This window comes from Andrena cerasifolii, chromosome 10 (genome assembly GCF_050908995.1).
Source record: "Andrena cerasifolii isolate SP2316 chromosome 10, iyAndCera1_principal, whole genome shotgun sequence".
NCBI lineage: Eukaryota > Metazoa > Arthropoda > Insecta > Hymenoptera > Andrenidae > Andrena > Andrena cerasifolii.
Genome location: NC_135127.1, coordinates 12,067,606 through 12,092,743, shown reverse-complemented (window position 1 = coordinate 12,092,743; position 25,138 = coordinate 12,067,606). Strand labels below are relative to the sequence as shown.

General features: G+C 49.9%; 1 protein-coding gene across 2 annotated transcripts in view; it reads right to left on the bottom strand.

Annotated features, from left to right (window-relative positions):
- LOC143373667 (spondin-1) overlaps positions 1–25,138 on the bottom strand; it is a 91,701-nt gene that overhangs the window by 6,594 nt on the left and 59,969 nt on the right. For both annotated transcript variants that reach the window (XM_076821123.1, XM_076821124.1), the window contains exons 3-4: positions 13,961–14,274; positions 13,230–13,409 (exon numbers count right to left, since the gene is read on the bottom strand). In XM_076821123.1, coding sequence (XP_076677238.1) covers positions 13,230–13,409; positions 13,961–14,274 — 494 coding nt within the window. The remainder of the gene's footprint in view (positions 1–13,229; positions 13,410–13,960; positions 14,275–25,138) is intronic.

Here is a 25,138-nt window from a genome sequence, read left to right as displayed (position 1 = left end):
CGCGTTCGCGGATAGTTTCGCGCTTAATCGATCGTAGAATAATTTCCCGTTCTTCGCGAGCTTTTGCGCTAGCTTGCTCACGTTTCTTTCAACGTTCATAATAAGTCTGCAGCTGTTCCCGAGCACGCGGTTCGCAGAACGACGCGAAACGTCGAGGAAGCAGTCGCTTGGAACTGCCTCGACTCGGGCGCGATCTTGCCTCATCATCACTTTCGAAATTTGAATCGACGCCGACGCGACGGAATTGGTCCAGCCGTTTGGCTCGAAGGTGAGCTCAGCGTTGAACTTCGCGCATTCCCGCGGGAACAAAGCACACCTAAATTATCCGGTAATACCGCCGCGCCGGATAATAACCGGCAGAGATAAACCGACTAATCGCTAAGCAGAATTTCACCGTGCCCTATAATTTTCGACCAGGAAACTCGAATCGGTAATCCGCTGCTGATCAAGCTGTCCCCTCCTTCAATTACCTACCTCGCAACTTCCGCTTCTACAGCGGAATCCACGCCGGACAATTTCTAATCGGGTCTCGGCTGACGAATTGATTCAGATTCGCAGGTACAGAGGAACACTCCGATGCCGCAAAAAAGGCGGTGAAGCGCGAAAAAAAGACTTGGCCAATATCGTCCGACGGAATGTTGAAAAGCGGAAATCCGACGGTGTCGCGAATGCCGCGCACCGATGCTTTCGCTCCGTGATTAGTTCTCGCGCGAAGGATCCCGAGGGAGGCGCATCGACAAAGTATCGGTTCACAGTCACGATCGATCGGTTCAAACGGATTTTCAGAGGGACGCTGACGCGACGCGGCGGGAGAGTTCGGCTGGGATGTACGTGGCGGTTGGTTCTCTCTCCCTCTCGCCCCTCTCTCTGTCTCCCTCTTTCTCTCTGATCACGTTTTTCCCTCTTCTCCGTGGGCAGTATGGATTCTTTTTCATCTGCCCGCGAGATAGCAGACGAGAAGTCCGCCCTGTTCGGTCGGAAGCGTAGCGGAAGTAGAGGAAACTTCACCGCGATTATCGGGGCGATGGTCACGGCTCTTTTGTAGCGGCGTCGCGTCGTTAGCAGGATGAAAGCCGATGCTCCGGCTTACGATAACAGAACTGAATATTTCTCTTTATCTTATCGGTCGTGTGCTCGCCATCTTTGCAACTTCCATAAGTATAAAAAGCTGTACTGCACGTCCCACGCCCTCTATATACATATGTATTGTACAAGTTCCCGGATCGAATCCTTTTGTGCCTATCTCGAGCATGACTCGATGAACGCGAGTTCTGGGCAGACGAGGGTAATTAACTTTATCGAGGGGAATTAGCCGTATCGTATTTTACATGGGGTGGAGATAATTACATGGCGATAAGGTCTCGTCAGCATCGGGGAAGGGATTAAACAGGACGGACGAAACCTGTCCCTTTATCTCTTCGACGAGTTTTCGAGGGTAATACGATGACGAAGTCCCAGCTTCCTCTGGAACCTACATATATACATACTGTCACCGGCGGGGGGGGCTCTCTTTGAAACTGGGCCGAGCGCTAATTAAGGTCTAATTAATTGTTTCACGTACGGTGGCAGCTTCCAATTATGGTTTCCAATCGATTAGCAGGCTCCGCGGTGGACGTACTTACTGGTTCGTATTCAACGACATCCGAATACCGTGGAAAAAAGTTAAGTGAGAACAAGGTAAAGCAACTCGAAGAAATCTAGGTATGTACACATGCGCATAGACCAGGAAGTAGGCCAATGACGGCAGGCGAAACGAGGACGGTAAAGCGTTTCTTACGATCAGAGCACTCTCTGTTGTACAGCTCGATTGGTAATAATCTCTAATTAAAGTCACCGCGTAGCTGACGCGTCGCGCGGTGTCGTCCAATTAAGCGAAGCAGTTGCGAGACCAATGCAGTCGTTCCTTTTTCTTCGTCGCTAGTCGTTGAGAGAGAGAGGCACCGTTTTGGGATCACCATGCAGACACTAGCGTGCACTCGGAAAACGGAGAAATCAGGATTTTGGGAAAGCTGATACGGTTCCTGGTGTCTGGTTTCTCGTAACGAGTCGGAATCCTCTAACTCGGAGCACTTTTCCTCCTCTCCGACAGAAGTCACCGACACGGGGGCGCGACGCGGCGACGCGACATTTCGGCAAACAAAAAGCCTGCAGAGAAAACGGAGCCGTGAATAGAGGTTGCAGCTGGCGGCACGAAGGGCTGATATTACCAACCAAAACATACCTATCTGTACGTGACTGAGAAAATTATCTCGGCTACACGTTGCGTCGCTCGAGTAATATTCGGGCGCAGCTCGCTGTGCTGCCCGAGTTCTCTTTACGCTCCTCCTGTATTTCCTCCCACGCTTCTTTCCACCCATCGTCTTTGCTATTCTTATTTCGCGCCTACGTGCGATTCTTTGTCTTCCCCTCCTCTGAGACCGACAGGAGGGCACTGGAATAGATGTTGCCGTACGTATTCTCTTCATGGGAACTTTTCGCTCGAATCGAACTGCCCGGTTCACGTGGCAAAAATTGCATCCCATAAATATTATAATGTTGCAGTATTCGGCAGAGTAGCGAAACGTAAAATATAGCAACCCAACCGATTATATCGAGTCGTGCAAGAGATACCGACGCGGGTGTAAATGAAGAGCGGTTATTGCATCTCTCGTCCAAACGAATAGCCGATTTCAGGGGGGGAGGGGAGTACAAAAATCGAAGGGGAGAAAGCGCGGCGAATAAATCTCGCGCGTATTTACGAGCGGTGTATTTACGCGTTCATTTGCTCGGTGCAACGGCAAATACTGGCGAGCGCGGTGGAAACGTCGAGGGCGAAGGGTGAAGGACGGAGGGCAAGGGGTTGGTTAGCCTCGGGGCGTAAACACAAATTCGAAAATTTCGACCCCTCCGGTTTCCGTGCAAACGACACCTTCTCGTTCATTAGCGCCCCGTGTCGAGCGAAACCTAATCTACGCGAGAATATACACGGTCGCGCACACGGTAACGCGCGGGCAAAACCAATGGATCGTGCAGGTAGCTCGATCCGCTACTCCCTCTAGCTGCAAAGGGAGAGGAGGCCCGTATTTACTCGCGACAACTCCAACAATTCGCATAAATTTCCTGCATCAGTTTTTAAGTGAACAACCCGGCCAGCAAATCGACTCTTAGTTGCCGGATTTTCGCGCGTCCACGTTCCGAGGATCGCGTTCGAAAATATTGTAAAGAGCATTATTTGCACCCCGCTCCTTGCCCGCTGTAAACGGCTCGTGAATTTTCCAGCATTCGATTTCCCCGAATTTTTCCCGAAATCCTCCGATTTCCTCCGATTCATAGCTCTTCCTGCTTGAAAAGTTCAACCCTCCTTCCGTGACCCAATTTTCCCGCTCGTTTTTCGACTCCTTTTTCTCCTCCTTGCGTTTCAAAGGGCGCTCGTCTTAATTACTCGAAACGTTGCCGGAGTCTTTGAATTCATCGAATCGTGTTTTCCTGCCGTGCATCGCAGCATTGGGTCAGCTGCTGCGAACCAACTTCCAGTCGGTTCGTGGTGTCCCTTCCTACATCCCGGATTCGTGGGAGCAACTCTGCCGTCCCAGTTGCACCACAGAATGCACCGTGCACTTTAGGTTTCCCGGTTTAGCGCTTGAACGCTCCAATAAAGTTCTACGATCGCCGTTTTGGATCAAGGATCTTCCCTAGCACAGTCAGTGTTTGCGAAATCCATGAACGGTGATGCGCTGATGAAATTCTCTCCGCTCGGTTCGTCCAAGCCAGCGCAGTGCTGGCACACCACTTTCATCACGCGCTGGATATATCAAATGTTTGCTTCTTTACAGCTATAGATGATATTTGCGATTGAAGTGTCCCGGACACGCATTCAACTGGGAATGCCCTTTATATTTAAGTATACTTATTACCACGATATCGGCGGATAAGTTGCTATCAGAATTAATAATCCGAGAGCTCACAATGTCGCGACCAGGTCGGATCGCGCTCACCGAAGGTGGCCGTATGCCCGAAGTTGCATGTGGCTGAATCGCATCATCTCTTGCGGACGATGAGAAGCGCCGCGACCACCATGCGTGCACGTGCTACCGGAAACAAGCATCTTTCAACCCTCGCTCGCTTTCGCGGTAGTTTCCGGGTCGAGATGCTAAGATCCACTCGACTCGCTTCGAGTTGAACTTGCAACGTTTTTATCGTCACTCAACTTTTTCCTCGGCGAAAAACCTCTTGAATATTTAAAACCCGGCAGGAATTTAACGACACTCGTCCAAGTTCCACCCGTAGATGGAGAATTGTACGACGGACGATCGCAATGGAGAATAAACGCGGCGAGGGAAAAGTTGGAAAAGCGTCCAACACGGCTTCGCAGCATCTAATTGCATAATACCCTATTTGTGCAGAATCGACGGAAAACGGGGGGAGGAAACTTTGTTAGGGTACGTAAACAGGTCCGCGACCATTTCACCTGGCAAACTGGAACAATTCGTAGGAATAGCAGGGAGGAGTGTTCGAATCAGCGCCGCCCGCCCTGTTGACTTAATTTAACCGGTAATAGAGTCTGGTTAGCCCCGCGACGATATCGAGCCGCGACTTGGCGCGGAACTTATGGAATACAGCTTTTACAAGCTCCCGTTTCAGTTGCCCGTTGCTGGTTCTTTCAGCCGTCTTCGGTAAGAAAACGATCAGCCGCAAGCACCAGTTTACCGGGGGAGCGTAAAAAATAAGGGTACCTACCGCTTCGGCAGCATAAATCCATCAAGAAACGACGCGACGTAAAAACTTTTTATACCGCTTTCTTTCCCCGCCGCGGCGCACCGATCCTCTCCGCTTCGTCTAAGAAACGACGTTCCATTAGTAGAGTCAACGTTCCTCCTACTCGTTAGCATAATCCTTCCTTCCTTCCTTTGCTTCGCGCGACCGATGTTTCGTTCGAAACTTAATTCTTCGAAAAACACAGCGAAAGATAGGGGAAAATATTTCTTCGAGTTACGGCGGAAGGGGAAAAAGCTGCAATACAGTTGTAACGGCTGGTAGGGTAATCGGCAAGTCCGATCACGAACACGAGGGGGAACGGACTTGGACGACGCCGACGCCAACTGGACGGGACAGGTGGTGGAAAATTCAGTTTGCCAGAAACTCGAATAACTCGCGTAAATTTGACCGTTCGGTTTTTCGACACGGTCGTCGGTCATCCGACGTTCCCAATTTCTATTCCGAACCAGCGGCGTTAGTTTTCTAACTAAAACTGCGGTGTGCAGGTCGAACGAGGCCAATGATTCGATGAAATCGTAAGTGGCAGTAGTCGGTCCCGTCAAGCCTCGCGCCGAAGTTCAGTGAAACTTGCTGCCCGAAGCATCGTAACACACAAGCACGTGAACGAACAGACGAACGCGAGTCCCTCGTGTTTCGCTAGTTTTGCCTTTTTAAACGCGAGCAGTCCACGATAAGAGCGCGATAATTCCTCTCTTTTAATCCCACGGCGAATTAAAACGGTTTCCCCTCTTTTATTCTCGCGGGATCTCGGTGTGGTTTGCCAGTTTACGCGGCCGTAGTGTAATAAACTGATTTGAACCGTTGATGGCCGCTGTTTTGTTTCAGCCTCGAGTCGTAGTCGCAGCCGCAGAGCAGCAGTAGTTAAACCTTGTTTCCTAATCAATTATTCGCAAAAAGTAATTAAACCCGTGAAATACTACAGCACATTATTTTCCACTGGTAATGCCGCAAAACATACGAAATTCTCGTCGCGCCGGTGGACCCGGCTCTCATAAATCTGTGGTCGGTGAGGTCCACCGAACGTCCTGCGACCGCCATTCCTCTTCGGACCGAGGAGGATCTCCCCCTTGGTAGGTACTGCAGTCCGTCTGTTGGACGGTATATATGCGCTTGCTTGTAAAACCTAGCCGCACGCGAGGCACGAAGCTGCACGTGTTACCTGCTGCCGACGGTCAACTTGGCCAACTTGGCCATCTTGGCCAACTTGCCCGGCGGAGCTAGTAATCGGATCACCAGCTGCGCGGTACGATGAGAACATTTATCCCTACGGATGAACTGGTCTAATCGAGCTGCACCTCGTCCAGCCAATTTTCTCTCGTTTCGACCATCGATCAAAAAGTTCCTCGCCCGTTCGAACCTGTCAGAAGCGTGTGCAATTTCAAATCCATTCCTGACTCTATTCGAGCCTATTCCATCAAACTCCCCGCTTCTTTCTGCAGTTTCCAAAAGCTGAACGTGGTAGCGAAGCCTTCGTGGAATTATTTCCCTCGGCCGAGAACAACTAAATTCCGAGCAATAACGAAAACAGAGTTGGGAAGGGAATCGTTCCGAGGGATCGAGGGGCAGGCGTGCAATTACATCGGTGCCGGAGGAATAATTGAACGGTTGGATCGATTAGAATGACAACGCGGTATTAGCGACGCTACAACAACAGCGCGTATTATTAACGCGCACGCGAGCCAGTTTCTCCCTTTCGAGCTCCATCGTGCCCGACACATTTATCATTATTAATGCATGCAAACCCTCTGGATCACCAGCTTTTTGTTCGCGTCCGTAACGCACCAATTTAATGCCTTAAAGCATAACGCGCGCAGCGCTCTCTCTCTCTTTCTACTGAATCGCGATTCCTTGATCCGCTCTCTACCGCTTTTAGCCAGCGACCTCTGAGGATTTTATCTTTTTCACTTATTTTCAGCCGAAAAATCCAGTCGAATTCGACATTCTTTTTTCTCGCTGTACGCACAGCTCCCCAGCCTGCGTGTTTTGTTCGCAGCTGACGTTTTCGACCGCGCGAAAAGCCTTTGTGCTTGCTGCGTTTCTACCGCGGCTAGGTCACCCTCAGTGGGCGCAATTAATTCTTGAGAGTTTATTAAAAATAATTGCGAAAGTAATTGCTAGCCGTGGCGATGAACGTGGGCTTTTTATTCGTCCCCGTTTCGGCCCTCGTTCCGACCAACCATTAAATTAACTGTGTCGATTATACGCGCCGAGTTCGTTTACTTTACACTATACACTTTACACGATCGGACGAGCACAGCGATGAATGAATGGAAATGAATGCGAAGGTATCGTTCCCGGCCCACCGAGTTTATCCATATTAATCCGAGAGGAGGTGATACAAGGCCGTGCACGATGGATTCGATGCCGGCGGTTATTATATACGATACGTTCTCCGGTCGCCAATTAAGGTGTAAACGCGTACTCGATAGAAAGTGTAAAAAGTAAACGATGGAAGAGGCACATTGTTGAAAGAGAAATGCAGGATATTCGATACAATTGGTCGAGTAGCCATCCAACGATTTGGTATCTCGTAATCGAGTGGGCAGGCGAATAAACTACTAATCGAGGTACGAATCCTTCTTCGTTTATGCCGCGTGTAACGAGCTCCGCCGATCGATATAGCGTTTTTCAGCACGAGACGATGCAGATGTATGTACCTACTACCTACCTATGCAGAGGGGTGCGAGGAGCTGACGCGTACGCGCTGCGCAACATTAAACAGATTTGTCCGGCGTAAAATCTATAATACTGGCACCGACGATAATTGCCGCGGCAGTCGTCGCTGTAATTTAATAATTACCGGTAATTTTGCCTCGTTTATTGCCGCCTGGCATGCCCCTGAGCCGCGATCTTTGCGGCTAACGCGATCCGAGAGGGAACCGTGAGGGATTGCAACGGTGGGATCCGCCTCGATAACTCGATATCGATCCGACGAATTTTCGGAAATCGAGGCCACCTTTCCGCGGACATCGCAGAGAAGAGCGTGCTTCTAAGTATCTACGTTGTTAAAAGCTCGAAATCAAGAGTCTCTGAGATACTTCTGAGTAGTAGGTAAATAGAAGCAATAGACTGCGTTAAATACACATATCCTGGTCCTGTTTCTTTTTATCTGTCAGTGCGCGTGTAAATTCGATAACGAGATTTTCCAGCGAATGTTACACGATGACGAATCAAACGACAATTCCACTCAAGAACGAATTTAATTGGCGCCGGTTCCAGATCGCAATGCACAACGATAAAGCACAAGAATTCGATCATCCCGTTATTGATATATCGATGCCGGTAGACGTTCGCAAAGTGGACAGGGAAGCTAAATTCGATTTGAGCTGAGCGAGCGAGAAAAGCTGTCTATTTCGGCCGATCGCGATCGGCAGAAATACGCGGGAAAAAAACGCTTTCGTATATCGATGGAAAGTCCGCGAATGGAATGGCTGCGTGATTTAATCAACGTTCCGATTATCCAATGAAATTTTCAGCGATCCTTTCCCCAGGGAACGCCAGGAATGTATCGAGCGGGTTCCGCGCGCGATAGACCGAAGATGATTTCCCCAAGCTAGACTACGCGGTCGCGGATAATTAAAGTGGTCATCGGCACGCTCATTATCGTGATTTTATCATTACGTGGAAGCGAGCAGCATCGAGAGAATAGACGGTCGGACGCATCGGTTGCATCAGCTTCAGCCACCACAACCCGCTGGTTAATCCGTCGATAATCGAGCAAGCCTGACAAACCAACGCCGAGGGCGTTCACGGAAGAAGGGAGCACACCGTGACCGGTTGACCAGCTGTCCAGTTGCGGCGAAACAGCCAAGTAGAAAAGAGACGGGGAGGAGGTAGAATCCGATCGATCAAATCAAAATTCGCTAGCAGCTATCGCGTCGAAAGCACTGCAGGCTTTCTGGATAGGTAATTAGATTTACGGTAAGCACGCGTGCCCTCGTATTTCCTAGATAAAGCAAACTTTTAACAATCCGACACGGTGGGCGGACCACTCACAGTTGTAACCTGTGCAGCTCTGCAGCCGAGCGATAAAAAATTCTATCGCGGATACACTGCGGCCTGCCATTCTGATTCCGGGCTTCGAGTTGACACCGTCGGATGTATACGCCTCGCTCGCTACGCCGCGAAGCGCAGTGCGCGCAATATGCGTGGCTTGCATCGGCTCGATGAAACGGAGTCACGCGCTGCGGATTCCATAAATTTTTCCTTCGTTAGAGTTACGCGAATTGTCCTGCTCGTAATTTCACGATGGAAACGCGCGAGCTTCGCGACGTCAATTGTTCCAAGTTGAAAGCATTCGATATCTACGCTTAGCACGGGGACGAGTGTTTCGCGTTCACCGCGTGAATCGCGCAGGCATCGATTCAATTTTATTCCGTGAAAACAGGCGGGCGTGCTCGAAAACTAGCATGGACAACATTAATCGTAATGTTTTTATAAATCGGGCCAGTATAGATTAACCGTAAATACTCTAATTTAGTATGTATGTAATAGGAAAGTTGAGCGCGGTCGGCTGCAGTGGAAGTGGTTCGTATATGGTCAGCCGCCCGCGTCTGCCCAGGATTGCCATCGGTATTATTCCGCCAACTGACCACTTTTCACTTTACAGGTCTAATATAAACGATTCCTTAAGAAGCGTCTGATGTTTATTATAAAAAGTGAAATTACGACAGTTTGAAACTCGACGCGGTATTACCCATGGCGCGCGGCAATAAGACGCAAAGTGCTCTCTATTTTCAAGTTCAACGAGAGGGCGAAAGTACGCGCGCCGTAAATGTGCATTTCCACAAAGACCACGGGGAGACCGAATTTCATTGGGACGAGACTCTTTGACCTATTCAACGGCGCAGTGCGTACTCGCCAAATATTTATCGTTGTTAATTAATTGCGAGGATTTCTTTGTGGCCCCCCGGCTCCTTCAACCGGCGCTTTGTCTTAATTTACTCGTTAATTGCATTTGAAACTTATGCCGAACCCAAGTTTCATTCCAATTTCAGCGTTACATTATGTACGTAAAAGCTGTTCAACGTTACAGGAAAAATAAAGTTTTTAATTTACTTCAAAAGAGGCGTACTTGAAGAATTTCCTCCGAGACCACCGTGCGCATTTGTTAGATAGATTTCAGCTTCTACTTTAAAAGTTTAAAAGAATTTTTGTAAGAAAGCGAAGCAAAGCCGTGCGCCGCGGCGGTTCTAAAGCATCGAGAGCGCACGAAAAATCGGCCATGGGAAATAAATTCTTATAGTCGGCGAAGCCCATAACGTGTCACCAGTTATAAATTCTTACGTTTCCGCTCAAGTTTGAAATAGTGGCTGCGAACGGAAAGGGAGTTGGCGATCCTCAGTCACTGTACTCTCTTTCGGCTTCTTGCGCCTCGTTCTTCATCTAGCAGTGTCGCCTACGCGAGAATTGAGATTTCACTTGCTCCCAGCAGAACCGACTTCTCCACTCATTTTTCATAGCTTGGTCAATTTTCCCATCGAACGCCTGCCTTTTTCCTGCTGAAATCTGATCGGGCCCTTTCCGTTCCCTTCTCGCTACACTCACATTCCTTTAAAATAAGTATACGAAGGCATAAATTGATTCTATTATATCCAGGAGCGATAGAATTCTTTAGATATTCACGAAGAAAATAAGATTCACCCCTCGCGATGGGACATGCCGATATTTTCCACGCGAACCACACACTTTCCCCGCCATTCAGTCCCCGAAATCTAATATAGCCGCTTATTTACGTACGTTACTAGAAGGCCAAGTAATAACGAGGCCTTTCAGACCCTTCGGAAGGGCAAAACGCGAGACTCTTTCAACAGCCGCGTCGTTGTTTGCTCCAGAACTGCGTGCCCGGAATTTCTCTCTGCGTCGCCGTCGCCGTCGTGTGCACACCACACACGCGCGCATGCTTTTTCCTTCCCTAGAATCGAATTTCCACGGAACCTTGGAATGAACAGTTTGCGGGAATAAAAGGTATGGCCGGTATTACGTTGGCGCGAGACAATATTTTCACACCGTTTCACTTTTTGGCCGCGTGGATCCTTTTCAAAGGATCGAATTTATGGCCGTCGGATGTGTCGATGTCGGGAGATTCTCTGGTGGCTAAACCAAGGCAAACGAACAATACGCGTGGAACGGAATTTTTGTTGAAGATGGTGAATAAAGTTCGGGATTCCTCATTCGTACGGTAACGTTTTCCTTAGGACAGAGATGATCGATGCGCTTACATATATTTGTGGGCCAGCGCTGGAGGTTGGTTGCCAGATAAGTCGAAGAGTGTGCTCGTCGATAAACAGCGAAATTGAGATTCAAGGGTGAGCAGAGTCACGGGTCTCTCGCATTTATCTTGGGAACAAGGTCGCTTATCTTGACAGCGTAGCGCTGACACGGGGATATTGGGGTTGAATTGGTCACAGAGCTCGCGAAAATCATCTCCATTACCTCTAGCTTAATCTGAATAATCCTCCTTCGCAAATGTACTTCCTTTTAATTTTGACAGCAACTCGACGAAACCGAAATCTCAAAGTTTCAACTTCCTCCCTCGAAATTGAATGCACCGGGTAGGGATAAATTACTTGGTAGAAGGAGAAGAAGCAGAAGAAGAAGGAGGAGGAGATAATCGAGAGCAGTCGAGATAATCGAGCACCTATGAATAGTTGGTAATTACATAAAGTACGCGCGAACATGGAAATATGCTGGTGCATGCGCTCGTGTCATGGTTAACCAAGCTCTATTGCTTTCAGCCAAGTTGGGATAATCCAGCCGGTCGAGGTCGGGCGATCGGCGCTGTGCCGCCACGCCGCTTTGCCAACTATCGCGACCCTCCCTTTATCTGGGCTTCACGATAGTAACTCATGGCTTACAAGCGTTAACGAGTCTCGCGAGATAGAACATAGTCCCCTAGGAGCAATTATAATCGAGGATCACCACTGTAATCGATGCCAAGCGTCGCTCCAAAAACCTCTTGGAAATCCCAGAGAGTAGTTTTCACTCTCGTTATCAGGAAGAACGCCGGCTTACCGCATAATTCTGAGCACTGTACATACGTACGTAACCCCTAACTAGGATGTAGACGCGCGGCAAGTTTTGGCAAACGAAATTGTATGGGTAACAGATAGATAATGGCGTAGAAAACAGGGAGCAGACGGCAATCCCCTAGCTTTAATGTGCCTTAACTGTGTAATATCGTCGCATTAGGCGAAACCAAGTTAATCGGCATAAACGATAACGGAGCTTCACAGCCGAATCCACGATCCCCGTGCGACGCGGCGTAACGCTGCTGATTCCCCAACCTCGTCCCTGGTATTTATGCCGCGAGCTTTTAGGATATTAATTTCGGGAACGCTCCATACACAAGCAACTAGGTCACGGAATACGAATGAGCGCGAACATTTGAGAAAATATCGAATTAAAGTTCCTCCCCTGTACCGTTTTGATTAAACTTTCCCACCTGCCATGCTCAACTCTTACTAAGTAGTTTTCATAATTTCAAAAAGTTTAGAAAAAAGTATCAGGTACGCGAGTAGTAGGTAACTAGATGTTTTCACGGGTTGCCGACCAACGTACATTATTGGGAATAGCTATACAAACTCGGGAAATAATACGAAATACAGAGGAAGAGGTATGTACATACATATACATATGCACGAAAGCAACGACACGTAATCGTTCGAGGGTATTTCGCGACCAATCGAGCAGCAATGTGCATTTTCCACCGGGTCCAAGAACATAGACACTATCGATTAGTGGAATCGCTGCACACCGATGAAACCCGTCGCGATACCAGGCGAACATTACGATTGCGCGTTCCAATTTCAAGCTTAATGGAGTACCTAAGATGCCCGGGCTTAATGGAAGCGTTCGCGTGATCGTTTTTTCCTCCCGTGTTCGTTTTCTCGTAACGGGGAATCGTGGACACACTAGTATTTGCCTGCTCACTGCCGACTGTAATAGCGGACACGAATCGCGGGGGAAACAGTTGCGAATTAATAAACGCGAAACCATTCTGCCAGAGTGCGAAAAACCAACCGAGCGCGCCAGGTTTAATCAGCTGTGAATTACGCCAGGATTTTCGCTAGCTCCCGGCTTCGTGTGTACCTACCGCGTCGCATCATTGATCAACCGTATCAGAAACAATTCGATTCGGGTTACGAACTTGCTCCTTCGTAGATTCGTGTGTCAGATTCTATCGTACCGGATTGGTGTGTACGCTAAGTTCGACGGTATTTAGCCATACCATTGCTTCGCCAGAACCGTAATCGACTTGGCCAGATTTAGAAGAGACACCGATACCATACTTCGTCTACCTCGTTGAGCGCCGGTGTCTCGTGCCACTCCAAAAACATCGATATCCGTACGCGATTCAGATTCTGCTCTCATTCAAATCTCTTTGCGTTCTTCTAAAATGCGGTGGCCATTTGACGCTCAGTGTCAGTCTATTCCGGACTACGACTAAGTAATGTCCGATGTAGCCCACTTACCTTGGTAAAAGTGAGGGTGGCTATTGGCGGCAGGCGAGGTAGATTCGGATAATAGAAGCTTCCCGCGGGATGCGCCGGGTATCGCGACGTGATCCTGTAGGCGATTCCTTGGGGCTGCGTTGGCCAATTGGCAGCCGTGAATGTGAACCCGTTATCCGTTCCTCCATCCAGTGGGTCCAACTGAGAAAAGAGACCGAGAGAAAGCGCACGGTGAGTCTCTGAATGGCCGGTAGATTTTAATGAGATAGGAAAAGTCGCGTATGAATCGCTCGGATATTTCGCAAATGGGACGCGACCTACATACTTCTCGATCGACGCTTGTCAAACGTGTCCGTTTTTTTCCGCTCTTTTGCAGCCGAAATTGCTGGGGCCGCTTTAATGAACGGCAGATTATCGATATACCTACGGTCCAGTGGGAAAAGAATTCTTTTTTCCTCTAACGAGGGCAGCTTTTTCAAAGAGGGGTTTCATGCCGTAGGTAGTAACTGCTACCAACCAGCGAACTACTACCTACCGCATACCTTGCATAGGTAGTAGGTAGATACTACTGGCTGTGAATAAATTAAAATGTTCGCTCAGCCATGCCCGGCACTGAAATTTTCTCTAATTATAAGTCTATACCGGATCGAACTCTGGCAAATTGTGCACGCACCTACCGCGCGCCGGCTGCTTAGTTGGCGCGTTGTTACTAAACGTATGAACCGATGGTTTTTCGCATGAATGGCATTTACCTCGACGGTAACTGTGTCGACCCAGTTGCCCTCCACGCACAGCTGGAAAGAATCGACGCCTACGAACCAGTCAGGGCTCGGGTTGATCCGCGCCATGATGCTGATCAGGGTGTGATTCCCGTCCAAAAATGCTCTCGAGATACTCGCCCCTTCGCCCTGCGGAACTGGCGGTCCTGCGAACGAGTGAAGGCTGCTGGAAGAATCCCCGTCACCGTCCAAGCCATCGGTCCTTCCAGTCTCCACGTACAATCTCGCGCCACTCGACAGCCTTTCGCCCAATCTGTACAACGTGTAGGTGGAATCGTGCGTTCGACCTGCAAAGCAAAGCAACAGAGACCTTTACTACCCCTTACTTTCAATTCTTTTAACTTTTAACGCATCTACGCTTCATCAAGTTTCTGTACGAGACTTTGTAGTGCGCTGTTGTACGCGCGACAAAATTTCCTGACCATGGCAATCCGCTTTGATCAGCGGATAATTAATTAACGAACGACATCGCGAATCTCGCTAACTACTCGCGCCGCGCAGCGCGGTTAATTAACTGAAAACGGTCAACTGGGCGCGGTAATGCGGCGACGATGAAGATTTTTCTTTAAATACGTATAGGTACGCGTCGGTCTGTCTGCGGCAGCATGGAGGATCAGGCCAAACGGTTATAGGGATCGTTAACGAGCTATCCTTCCGATACGAGATAACCGAATTTATGCGAGCGAGGGAATTTGCAGTCGGTGAATGCAACGCTCGAGGGAACCGTTGTTTAGCCTTTTTCAAATAAGCCGATACCTCCGCTCTGGATGCATTCGAAATCTTTGGTGCGGGTTATTACGAATACATTTGCCAAGAAGGCGGTTGTTGCAAAGTAAGTGGACTTTTGGCAATGAGTTTCCAGCGATCGTCGCCGGGAGATTTCTTCCGCGTAAATTCGTACTCGAGACCCAGACGAAATAAGATAAGAAGATATCGCTAGGCATAATAAAATATCAAAGCTGCGCTCTGGACTCCGGGCACGTACCCTCTTCGTAGAACTCGCACGCGGGAACAGAAAGAAGACGTAGGTATAACATATCTCATCTCCGGACGGGGCCTCGGGTCATGGACAGCTATAACTTTGCGTTTTATCAAGGATTCGACAACACCGGAATAAGCGATAACCTTCTCAGAATTCACACGTTCGTGAAAGAACGTTCCCTTCTTTCAGCGAGAAGTGAATATCCTCCAGAGCGAATATCCCTTTAGCATTACGGCAACAGAGTATGCGTATGGCTCATCCCTGACACGCCAGTTTAGACAAATGTTTCGCGCAACGTGCCGGAAATAAAGAGCACAAGGGCGTCGCTTGTCTCGAAAAAAGCCGCGCTCGCGTTTTCATTTATTTAGCACGGAGTTAGAATTTCCTCTCGTAGGGCTCAGAATGCGTGGACGGATTAACTCCAGACCCTCGAGTACTTTCTATTAGGAAGTTGTTGTAACAAAATTCGTGGTCGAAACGGTCGCTGTCGCTTCGCGATCAACGCGCTACATTAACATTTTCACGAACAAAGTTTCATTGATTGATTTGTTCGTTAATGGGCTGCGAAAAGTTACGTACACGACGAGTTTGCTGGTAAAGCTTTCCATCGGCCAGTCCAGAGATTCTCGACCGTTCCCATGATTTTCCAAGTTTTCTCACCCCTCAGCCGTCAGCCTCCGTCGTTGTCAGGGGTAAAGAAAAGTGGCTTGATGGGAAAAAGATCAGGATTGGGGAGACAGGAGAAGAAGGACCGTCTACGGATCCTTTTCCTAATGGGTTTCCCTGTTGTTTCGAGCATGCCGCGCGTTCTAGTTTGAGAAACGCTGGCTCGAAGCTATTAAGGGTCGTAGACACACGTATAATCGACGACACGACCGTTATTCAAATGGAGCTGGTGTACACCGGCGAGCATTGCGATTCAGGATCAGAGGCTGCCATTAAAATTCATGAGCACCGGCCGTGTAATTTCGTTTTTACGTGCTCGTACGCATTAATACGGTCTCGAACCCGGCAAGACCTTGGACTCGAATGCTTCCCGAGAACTAACAAACAGTTTTTCCGGGGGAGGTGGCTTATTGGGGGTGAATTTCGCGGATGGTCGCCCGCGTCGAAACTTTGGCCGCATTTTCAATTTGCCAGGCTACCCGACAAAACGTCACTGGTTGTGGTTTCTCCGTCTGGCTGGCTGGCTGGCTACGGCCAGACCTGAAATTCGCTTTTCAAAGGGTGGACCTCCCTCCACCCTCTCTCTCTCCGGCAGCACGCGCTGCCACCCGTAATTCTATCGACTACCAGAGAGACTTAATTACTTGCAAAATTAGCGAAAACCACGAGGGAAATGGCCCGAACACGAGAATTCCCCATGGACGTCGCGCTGAAAGCGATCGAAGGAGAACTGAGCAAGAGGGAGATAGCGGGATCGCTTGCTGTCCTTCAACACTTTCGATCGTCTAAATTCTAAATCCTAATGAAACCCCTAACGCAATCCTAACGAAAGCCGTACACAGCATCCGGGGAGAATGCACGTGGGATGCATCGATCGCGGACCTTCCTACGATTTACGTGGGTAGGTAGATTTCTTCGGGTAGATAACTGTTCGTTAGCGACATAGTACATATGTATTTAGGTACATAGCTTCCGCACGTGTCGCTGAATTTTATTATGTCACGAAAAAAAAAACAGATATCCCGTTTTTTCCACGCTTCATAAATAAAATTTCAAATTATTTCCCGCCCCCATTTCTCGCCTTTTCATTGCTCGCGGACTCCGATAAAACGATTACGTGGTTTGATTTAGTCTGTTTTTCGTTTCCCCTTTCCCCTCTCTTTCTGTTTGTATTACTAGATACGCTTTAGTCGCGTGCTCGTGTCTCCCACTGAGCTAGGAAAGATGAAAATTGTTATTTATCCTCGAAAGCGAGGCTTCTGTTAAACAGATTAATTCCCTCGGTTGGATCACGACCTGTGCGCGATTCGTCAGTGAAAGCTGTAGCGGAGTCGCGGCTGCAAAGGAGCGTGTAAAAAATTTGGTTAAATTGACTCCAGCGTGGGAATTGAAAGGAATCGAGATGTAGGATGTAGATGTACGTAGGTACCTATTCGCAAGTTTCTGGTGGGTTCAGACATGCTCAGCCGGTGCTATGCCGCGAGCTTTTTCGTTCGAAATCCATCAGGCCAGGGAGCCAGCGTGCCAAGAACAAAGCTGCTTTTCACCATTGGCCCGCAGGAATTCCACTACCCCCGATCTGGCCCGAACAATGCGCTTCCCCGACAATACGGAAGCTTTTTAATTAGGAGCTGCTTCTGGTACGTGTGAGTGCGCCCCTCTACGTATGCGTGCCAGAGAATCGCTCCATAGCCTTTCGTTTTCACCAGACCCGATATCGAGAGCTCGAAACAAGAGAGCCCGCCCTGACAAATCATTCGCGCGGAGACTTTCCAGAACAAAACCATTTGTCTTGGCCCGAATCGGTCGGGCCAATCGCTAGATGGATGATTATGCGCCTCAGACACGCACAGCCAACAAATTTATCGGAGAGGCATCGAACGGCATCGCCGATTTCTTCGTGCGTTCGCACTGCCATATTCACGGTAGCGTACAAAACAACATTGTAAAGTTGGGAAAACTAATCGCCGTAAAAACTCGTCGAGTGCATCGAGTAATCACAATGAGGTGGAATTTTGCAAAGCCCGAGGAATTCTCACTTTCCCGATTTTCCAATCGACCGAGTTGGACGTGTTCCGGGAATGAGAAATTTCAACGCGGAAAGCTTGAAGGGGAGAGGGAGAGAGAGAGGGAGGGAGGGAAGGAGGGAGAGAAGAAAAAATAAACGTTCGAACAGCCCCGACGGCGAAGTCGTGGAGAACTGGGACGCGTCTCTCGCTGGTAACTCGACAAATTGCGCTCAGGTTTTACGAATAACTCGGCCAAGTCGCATCCGTTCGGGGTTCCCTCGACAAGTCTTCCAACTAACTTCGACCCTATGATATCCCGTACACGGGGAGAAACTCTGCTTTATCCGGCCTCGGTTCAGAGCTTCGTCTTTCAGCAATTTCATAGACCTCCGGAAGACTCTCTATTTCAGAATCACCCCTAGGTGGGCATTGTATGGCTGCGGCCCAGGCAGCTCGAGCAGCAAATCCCCGTAGTCGGCGATACAACTTGACAGAACTTTCCAAACAAGACGGTCAAAATACGAAGCAACCGCGAGCCGCAGTTGCACTGGCGTGCGCCTCTCGGCGCATCTTATCGTTAGCTCGGCCAGCAGTCGGCTGAGCGTCCGCGTCGGGAGATTGAGCGACCGAGACTTGTATCCAGCAGAAAGTGGATAACCCAATTTCGTCGGGTTAGGTTCGTGGTACCGGCTGTGCTGTCAACCAACGACTACGACGTTTTCTTCTTTCCACGCCGAAATTCCGCGACCGTTCCCGCGAAACGTCCTTCTACGCCACGTGGACAGCAACCCCGCAGTGGGATGAAACTTTCGCCGAACTTTAGCGGTCGTCCGTTACGGATGTTGACCGCGTGAAAAGTCAGCTATGTATTTATATACGTATCTATATACTTCGTACATTTTGCAGCGTAGACAGCGCCAGGCCGGGGACATAGCGTTAGCAAGAGCCTCGGCATCAGTGGGATCAAGGTTGTCCAGTGTCACGGTGAGTACGGTGAACGGATTAGAGGGCGTCGTCGAGAGAGGAAATGAAAATTCACTTGGCCCGATTCCACAGGAAACGAGCGATTATTGGACAAGTAACCGAACGGTGCGATGCGTCGCGTCGAGTCGCAGGCAACCGAGGACCGATGGATTTCCTGGAGCCAAGGGGGTGCGCGGGGGATAATTGGTTTACTAATGAATTTATCGGGAGCGGCAATTAGTTTGCATCGAACTGGTCGCCGCGTCGATCGATATCCACGAGGAAGCAGAAACAAACTCGGACACGTGCGAGCGACCGTCGCGTGGCGTCGTCGCCGGAACATTAATTTCCAGAATTCGTGCTAGAGCGGTGAAATGTCTCCTATCCTGGTTAAATGTACACAGAGTCGAACGCTTCCCCGAACCTGGTTCCCAACTTGATCGCATACACGTACCTACTCTATGCACCTAACCATCGCAATTCCTCGAGTCTCCCTTTACCTCTCGTCGTATCAATTACCGGTCAATAGCTTTGCGTGAAAATCCTTCGTCGAACCCGTCCCATTCTGCTGCCTCGGGCGTATGGGTCACGCAAACTTGCACCGGCCAACTGACAAGTCAAGAGTCCGATACGCGTATCAGGGATAAGCCCGGCAGGTAGACAAAGCTGGGATGCAATCAAGTATTAACGCGCTTACGCGGACGGGAAACATCGGCAAACCTGGAGGGCGGTTTGGGGTGCACGTCGAGGTTCGAAGGCATCAACGAAACGAACTGCAGACTGCAGCGTAATGCGACTGCAGAGCAACCAACCTGCCCTGTCCGAATTAATGGGGACAACAACTAATTTGCCTCAAGGCCACATAAATTATGAGCCACCCCTCCTCGATAATAATTCATCCTACCGTTGCTCGTTGCATTTCATTTTCCACCCTCCGCCACTATCGTCCCGTCCTTTCTCTATTGGTATCTCTGCCGGGGATCGAAAATCAAACCTACCAGAGACCTACTATACATTCTCGATCCTGTATGTGAATCTGGCCTGGTTCTCCACTGCTTCGGGCTGGATTTCGACGACGATGCTGATGCTTACCGACGAATCGTTCGGCTTGGAGCTTGGATACGTTGGGAAAACGAGTGTTCCGAAGCCGTGCAAACAAATGGCGGTCTAACGAACCGACGCGACGCAACGCGATGCGATGGGTTCGCGCCAAGTACCGTGTTCCGGCACAATGTCCTGTGAAACGTTTAAATGGCACGCATTAGCCGCTGCGACGCTGCCTCCCGGCCATTTCGCAGGATTTCCAGGCTGAAACGTACACCCGCAATGTCGCTGGACCGTTTGCCTCTATCGGCTATTTTTACACCCCTACCGGACCGCGGACTCCTACTTCCCTCGCTTCTTTCATCCTAACCAGTCGAATTATGGACTATCGACAGTATCGATCGACCATACGTGGTCAGCGAGTTCGCGCCAATTCGTCGGGTAGCTCTGTCCTTACGAAATTAACAAACCAGGCGCTTTCAGTTCGTTTACCATGTTCTACTCTGTGCGTTTCAACAGCCGTGCTCCTTAAACCCTGGGCCGAAAGACCAGGAGCTGCGAGGAGTTCGTTAGTGCGGCTTCTCAAGCTGAAAGTCAAACAGTGTCGCGAGAGGATTACATGCAACGTTTCGTTGGCTCGGCCGTTCGTAGAACGATCCAGTTCTAGTTTTCGGACAAAGACGGAACAGGCATTTGGAAATAATTGGATCAGCTTCGGCGGGGCGCTCCTCAATTGTCGCAACTAATAAAATGCAAAGTCGCTTCGACACCGCGCAGCCATGATGGACCAGGATTTGAAATTCATCGTGAAAATTGCGTTCGCGCCGCGCAAATTTCATTTCGCGAACGTCCCGGCGAATTTTTCCTGGCAAGGACGGCGCGCCGCCACGATTCGTCAAGATTTCCCCTTCTGACTCGAGAGATAACGGAGATGAGCTTTTCTGGGTCGAGTGTACTTCCGTGAGAACGGAGGACAGAGTTCGGGGAGTGGAGAGAATAGAAGTTCCCGCTAGCTGGTCTGGTTATTTCAAGGTACGAGAGCCGAGGTTCAAGTCCATATCTCTTCGTCCTTAGTAACTGTCCCGTCGAGTCCATTGCCTCGGCCGCAGATTCCAAGCTCGAACGGATTCAAACAGCTGTTCCTAACCCAATCGCGTGTTTCGATCGGTTTTAACGAGCCTTTTAACTAGAGAGATCGTCGGTCGAACATGCAGAAGCGACAAATCCAGCGAGCCTGGCGATACTTTTACAGACATGAAAAACTCACGGAAAATACGTCGAGCCAGGATTCATTGTATCGCTGCGCCGCGCAGCGCCACAGCCGCATAATGGACAGTGATACACTTCAACAGGTTGAAAGCAGGTTTGCCTTTTTCCCCGCAGAACCCTCTCTGGTTTCCGCAGTGAAACACACGGCGAGCAGTCTAGGTTATTTAATGTGGTTGGCACAGTGTGTCTACGCGGCAGTATCCCCACAACTGGCAGCTATTGTTCGCATCGTGTCAGCCATATCACGGATATTATACGGCCAATGAAACTTTTGCCGAACGTCGATGAAAGGAGGGCTCGCGTCCGAGTTCTTTTCGTTTCGTCAAAGATGTCGTCGTCTAACGTGACTGCTGGAGATACGATCAAGTGGGAACGTGGCGGTTAAGTGGCGACGTCAGGCCACGTGGGTATGTATGTATACTTAGAAACACCCAGCCTGTGTAGACGGCATTGCCCTTTAGGAATTCATGAACCTGCACATCCGTGCATCCATGTTTGGGATCAAAGGAAGCTGCGTCGGCCTACTCGGTCAGCCGTTAAAGTAAACGTGTGTCGAGCGCCGAGACAATAGACAGGAAAAACGCGGCAAAGTAAATACGCGAGCCTCGTTCATCTCGCAATCAGTGAGCTTGTAAGGAATTAGGGAGTCAAGGAGCGTGTTTGTCGCGTACGCGAACGACGATTACCGCCTCGATTTAACCGAATCTAAATGATTTCTAGTACCTACCTACTAAAAGCATGGAACTGGAAGAAAGTAGTTGGGGCATTTGGCAGATTTTCGATTGGTTCGTAGGCGATAATGCAGAGTAACGAAGTAGGTAGAGAATTGCGCACGATAAATGAACGCGGATACGAATGCAATCAGTTGATGGACTTGTGCCGCGAGTTCAACCTCTGCGCAACGAACATGCCCAATGGGTTAAAATGATATTGTCGGCTCTGGCCATTCGATTAAGTTTCAGAGAATAACGACGTAGCCATGAATATATTATTGAGCGACTCCTCGTCGCGGCTCATCCTTCGCCGCATCATCTGGAATAATCGCTGATCCCTTTAGCAATCATGGCAGAGGCGAAACAATTTGCTACCGCTCTGAGTAAATAAAGTGATCGAAACGGGCCGCAGCGTTGGCTTCTCTAAACGTAACGATTCCAACGATTACGTAACATCGTCAAGCACCGTCGTCGTCGGTTTCAGCTCGTCCAACGGTGACTCGGGCGCGTCTGACTCGGCTCGGTCAGGTTGGCGCCTCGTATTTATAGTTTGACCCAATCTCACGGTAAAATCGTAAAACACTCGACGGAAGGAGAGGAGAGAAGAAGAGAGGCTGGCTGCCCGCCTCGAGGCGCAGCTTTACGCGAACATCGTGTCACGTTTCTAGTATTCGTTTTTGCCCACCCGTGTCCGAGAGGGACGAAATTAACGCCAACAGGCAAGCAACCGTCGGTATCGCGACCGCCCGCGTGGTCCGTTCAACCTTTCGAAATTTCATTGGGAAACGCGGCCAGTTTCAGTGTTTTCGGACTTTTCGGACACGGATCCAAAGTCCCGATCGAAACTATCGCGAAGCGAAGGGACGGAGACGGATAAGCGAAAGGAAATAATTATCCGTAACAAGAGTTCAATTTACCGGAGCATCCTGGTACAATGAAGAGAAATTACGCGCGGCAACTGGGGAGCGCAGCTACCTGCAATTTATCGCGTTTAAGCGTCGGCGTCGAGCGTCGCCAGAAACGAAGAAATCACCAACTGTCTCGTTCAAGCGAAGAAACGTAAACAGCCACGGACCTTTTCGACCGCGCCGAGACCATCCACCTGTCCCTCTTATCCCCGGGGAGGCTTTAATGTGGCTGCAGTTGAACGGTCCGCGAAAAGAAATCCTTCGGCTACACCCCCGAAAAGCCAGCGTCCAATTAACAGCGAATGATTAACTCTGGGCTCACCCGACCCAAGTGCTGCCTGTTCTTTACCCTCAAGACAACTACGTACACTGCTGACTCGCGTGACAATTACAGAGAATCCTGTCGTATCGTCGCGAGGCTGGATTTGCAGGTTTCGTGGTAGCATTAAGCGATAGTGGTGCAATGGGGGGGATGCATTCAGCTGGTCCGTTTGTCTATTCCTCTCGCTTGCTCTCTTTGTGCGCTAGCCGGGCGCGCGCTGCCTCGTTCGACAATTGTCGGCCGGTATGGTACATATGTACACGTATATCGACGCGTGCCTTCGTCGGAACTAATGCCACAGGGAATTTCATGTTTCCTCTGCAGCTCTTGGACAAACATCGGGACAAAGACAGGTCCGGGTTATCCATTGGCAGTGCCACGAGCCCGGATACGTATGTCTCAAAAGACTGGCTCGGCGGGGCTGGGCTCTCCCTCGGATACGGCTGAAAGCCAGTCCAGGCCAGGCCAGGCCTGCCTCCACTCCACTCCACACCACTCCACTCTCTCTCTCTCTCTCCCTCCCTCCCTTTCTCCCTTTCACCCTCTCTCCTTGCATCGCAGCCGCGCTAGGCCATTTGCGAAATGATTTCGCTATATCGCCGTGCCCACCCGACCGCTTGATGTACGGGAGTTACGTGATTAAACCCGGGAGCACGCGTTATCACGGCCGCGTTTCTACAACGGATGTAATACGTCGGTTTTTGCGAGGCTGCCCGGCCAGCTGGACGAGTCACCCGGTCTTTTCAGCCATCCCATTCGTGTGTGCAAGAGTCAACCCTTTCTATTTGACTCCAAAGCTACCCAACAGATTGGTAGATAGCGCCCCTTTACCGCGAGACAGGAATGGCCAATCGTCTCGCGACTCGGCTTTCTTCCTGACCGTCGAGGTGTTTCAGTCCACCGGAGACGAATACGAATCCATGTAATCAAGTGGATTCGTTTGAATCGGAGATTCTTGAGGCGTTCAGTTTGTACTCTGTGGGCGCATTGTTACGACGGAAATTCCGTTTTTAACCGATGGTTCGATCCGCTGGTAATCTAGCCCGGAGATGGCCCAGCTCGTGTACACATTCGATATATTACGTGGATCCACGGTCCTCTTCACACCTTCCCACGCTTGTCCGTCACCGTTACAAGCGGCGCGGCAGCGGATTGAAATGATTTCGCAGGTTCCCGAAATAGCAAACGAACGGGGCGGCACAGGGTGTCTGCCTGTACGTATTTGTCAGGAGGCTTTTGGGATAACGAGGGCCAGCCCTCGGCCCGAAACGACCCAATTCTCCCTGGGAACTGTCGATAGCGAAGAGAAGGTCACATGGAAGAGAGAACGTAGTGGCGGCAGCATCGATCCAACGAAACCAACCAAGTAACTTGGGATTTGGTCACCTTACCTCCGCTCGGCCCGTTCTTCCGCTTTTTACGAGCAACAAAAATTCACTTTACGAACACGAGATGTATGTATGCACGTACGTGTATGCATCCACTGTCTTCTACTCCCGTACACGCGTGCAAACGCATTCGCTTGCACTTACACTAGCGCTCTATGAGAAACTACTGCCCAGATGCAATTTTTAGCAAAGCATTCTCCAGGATCTCGCTTGAAATCCGGCAGAGGGGATCGATCGGGTTGGCCTATCGCCGCGAATTAGCAGACTTCGAATCGAAGCGTTTTGGGCGCGAGCCCAGAACCGCCACATTTTTTCGCGCTTGAAAAACACTGGCGGTTCACACAAGCCCGTGCCGGCTATTCGGAGTTTCTCCTGCGGGGGGTCCGCTTTCTGGCCTGGCCATCGCCGAATAGAATTTCAATGCAAAGCCCGGCATTCTTTTTTTAATATCATCCAATGCCGGGATCGCAACGCGCCGCGATTTTGCCTGCGCGTTCCGCGGATTATTTCAGCAGGAATCTCTTTCAAGAATTTCGACAGTGGCGGATGATAAAAGTTTCTGGAATTACGTAAGTATTCGCCGTGAGCGGAATTTCCCAGTTGCTTCTGTCTCGAATCCCTCGAGACAACTCACAACAAGGTGGTTCAAAACTATACGCTGTGCAAAATGGAGCAACTTTGTAGCTGTCACAGCCCGCGTGTTGCTTGTCCCCTGAAACGTCGCGGGAATTAAAGGTTCGGCGGTACCGAAGCATCCTGCACCGCGATTCGTTAATAAATTCGCTGTTGCGCGCGTATAAATCAGCGCGAGGCAGCGCGATGCGTGGCTATCGGAGAACGCGCAGTAGATCGAGTCGGCGACTGATCAGACACGGCGGTGCTTCCTC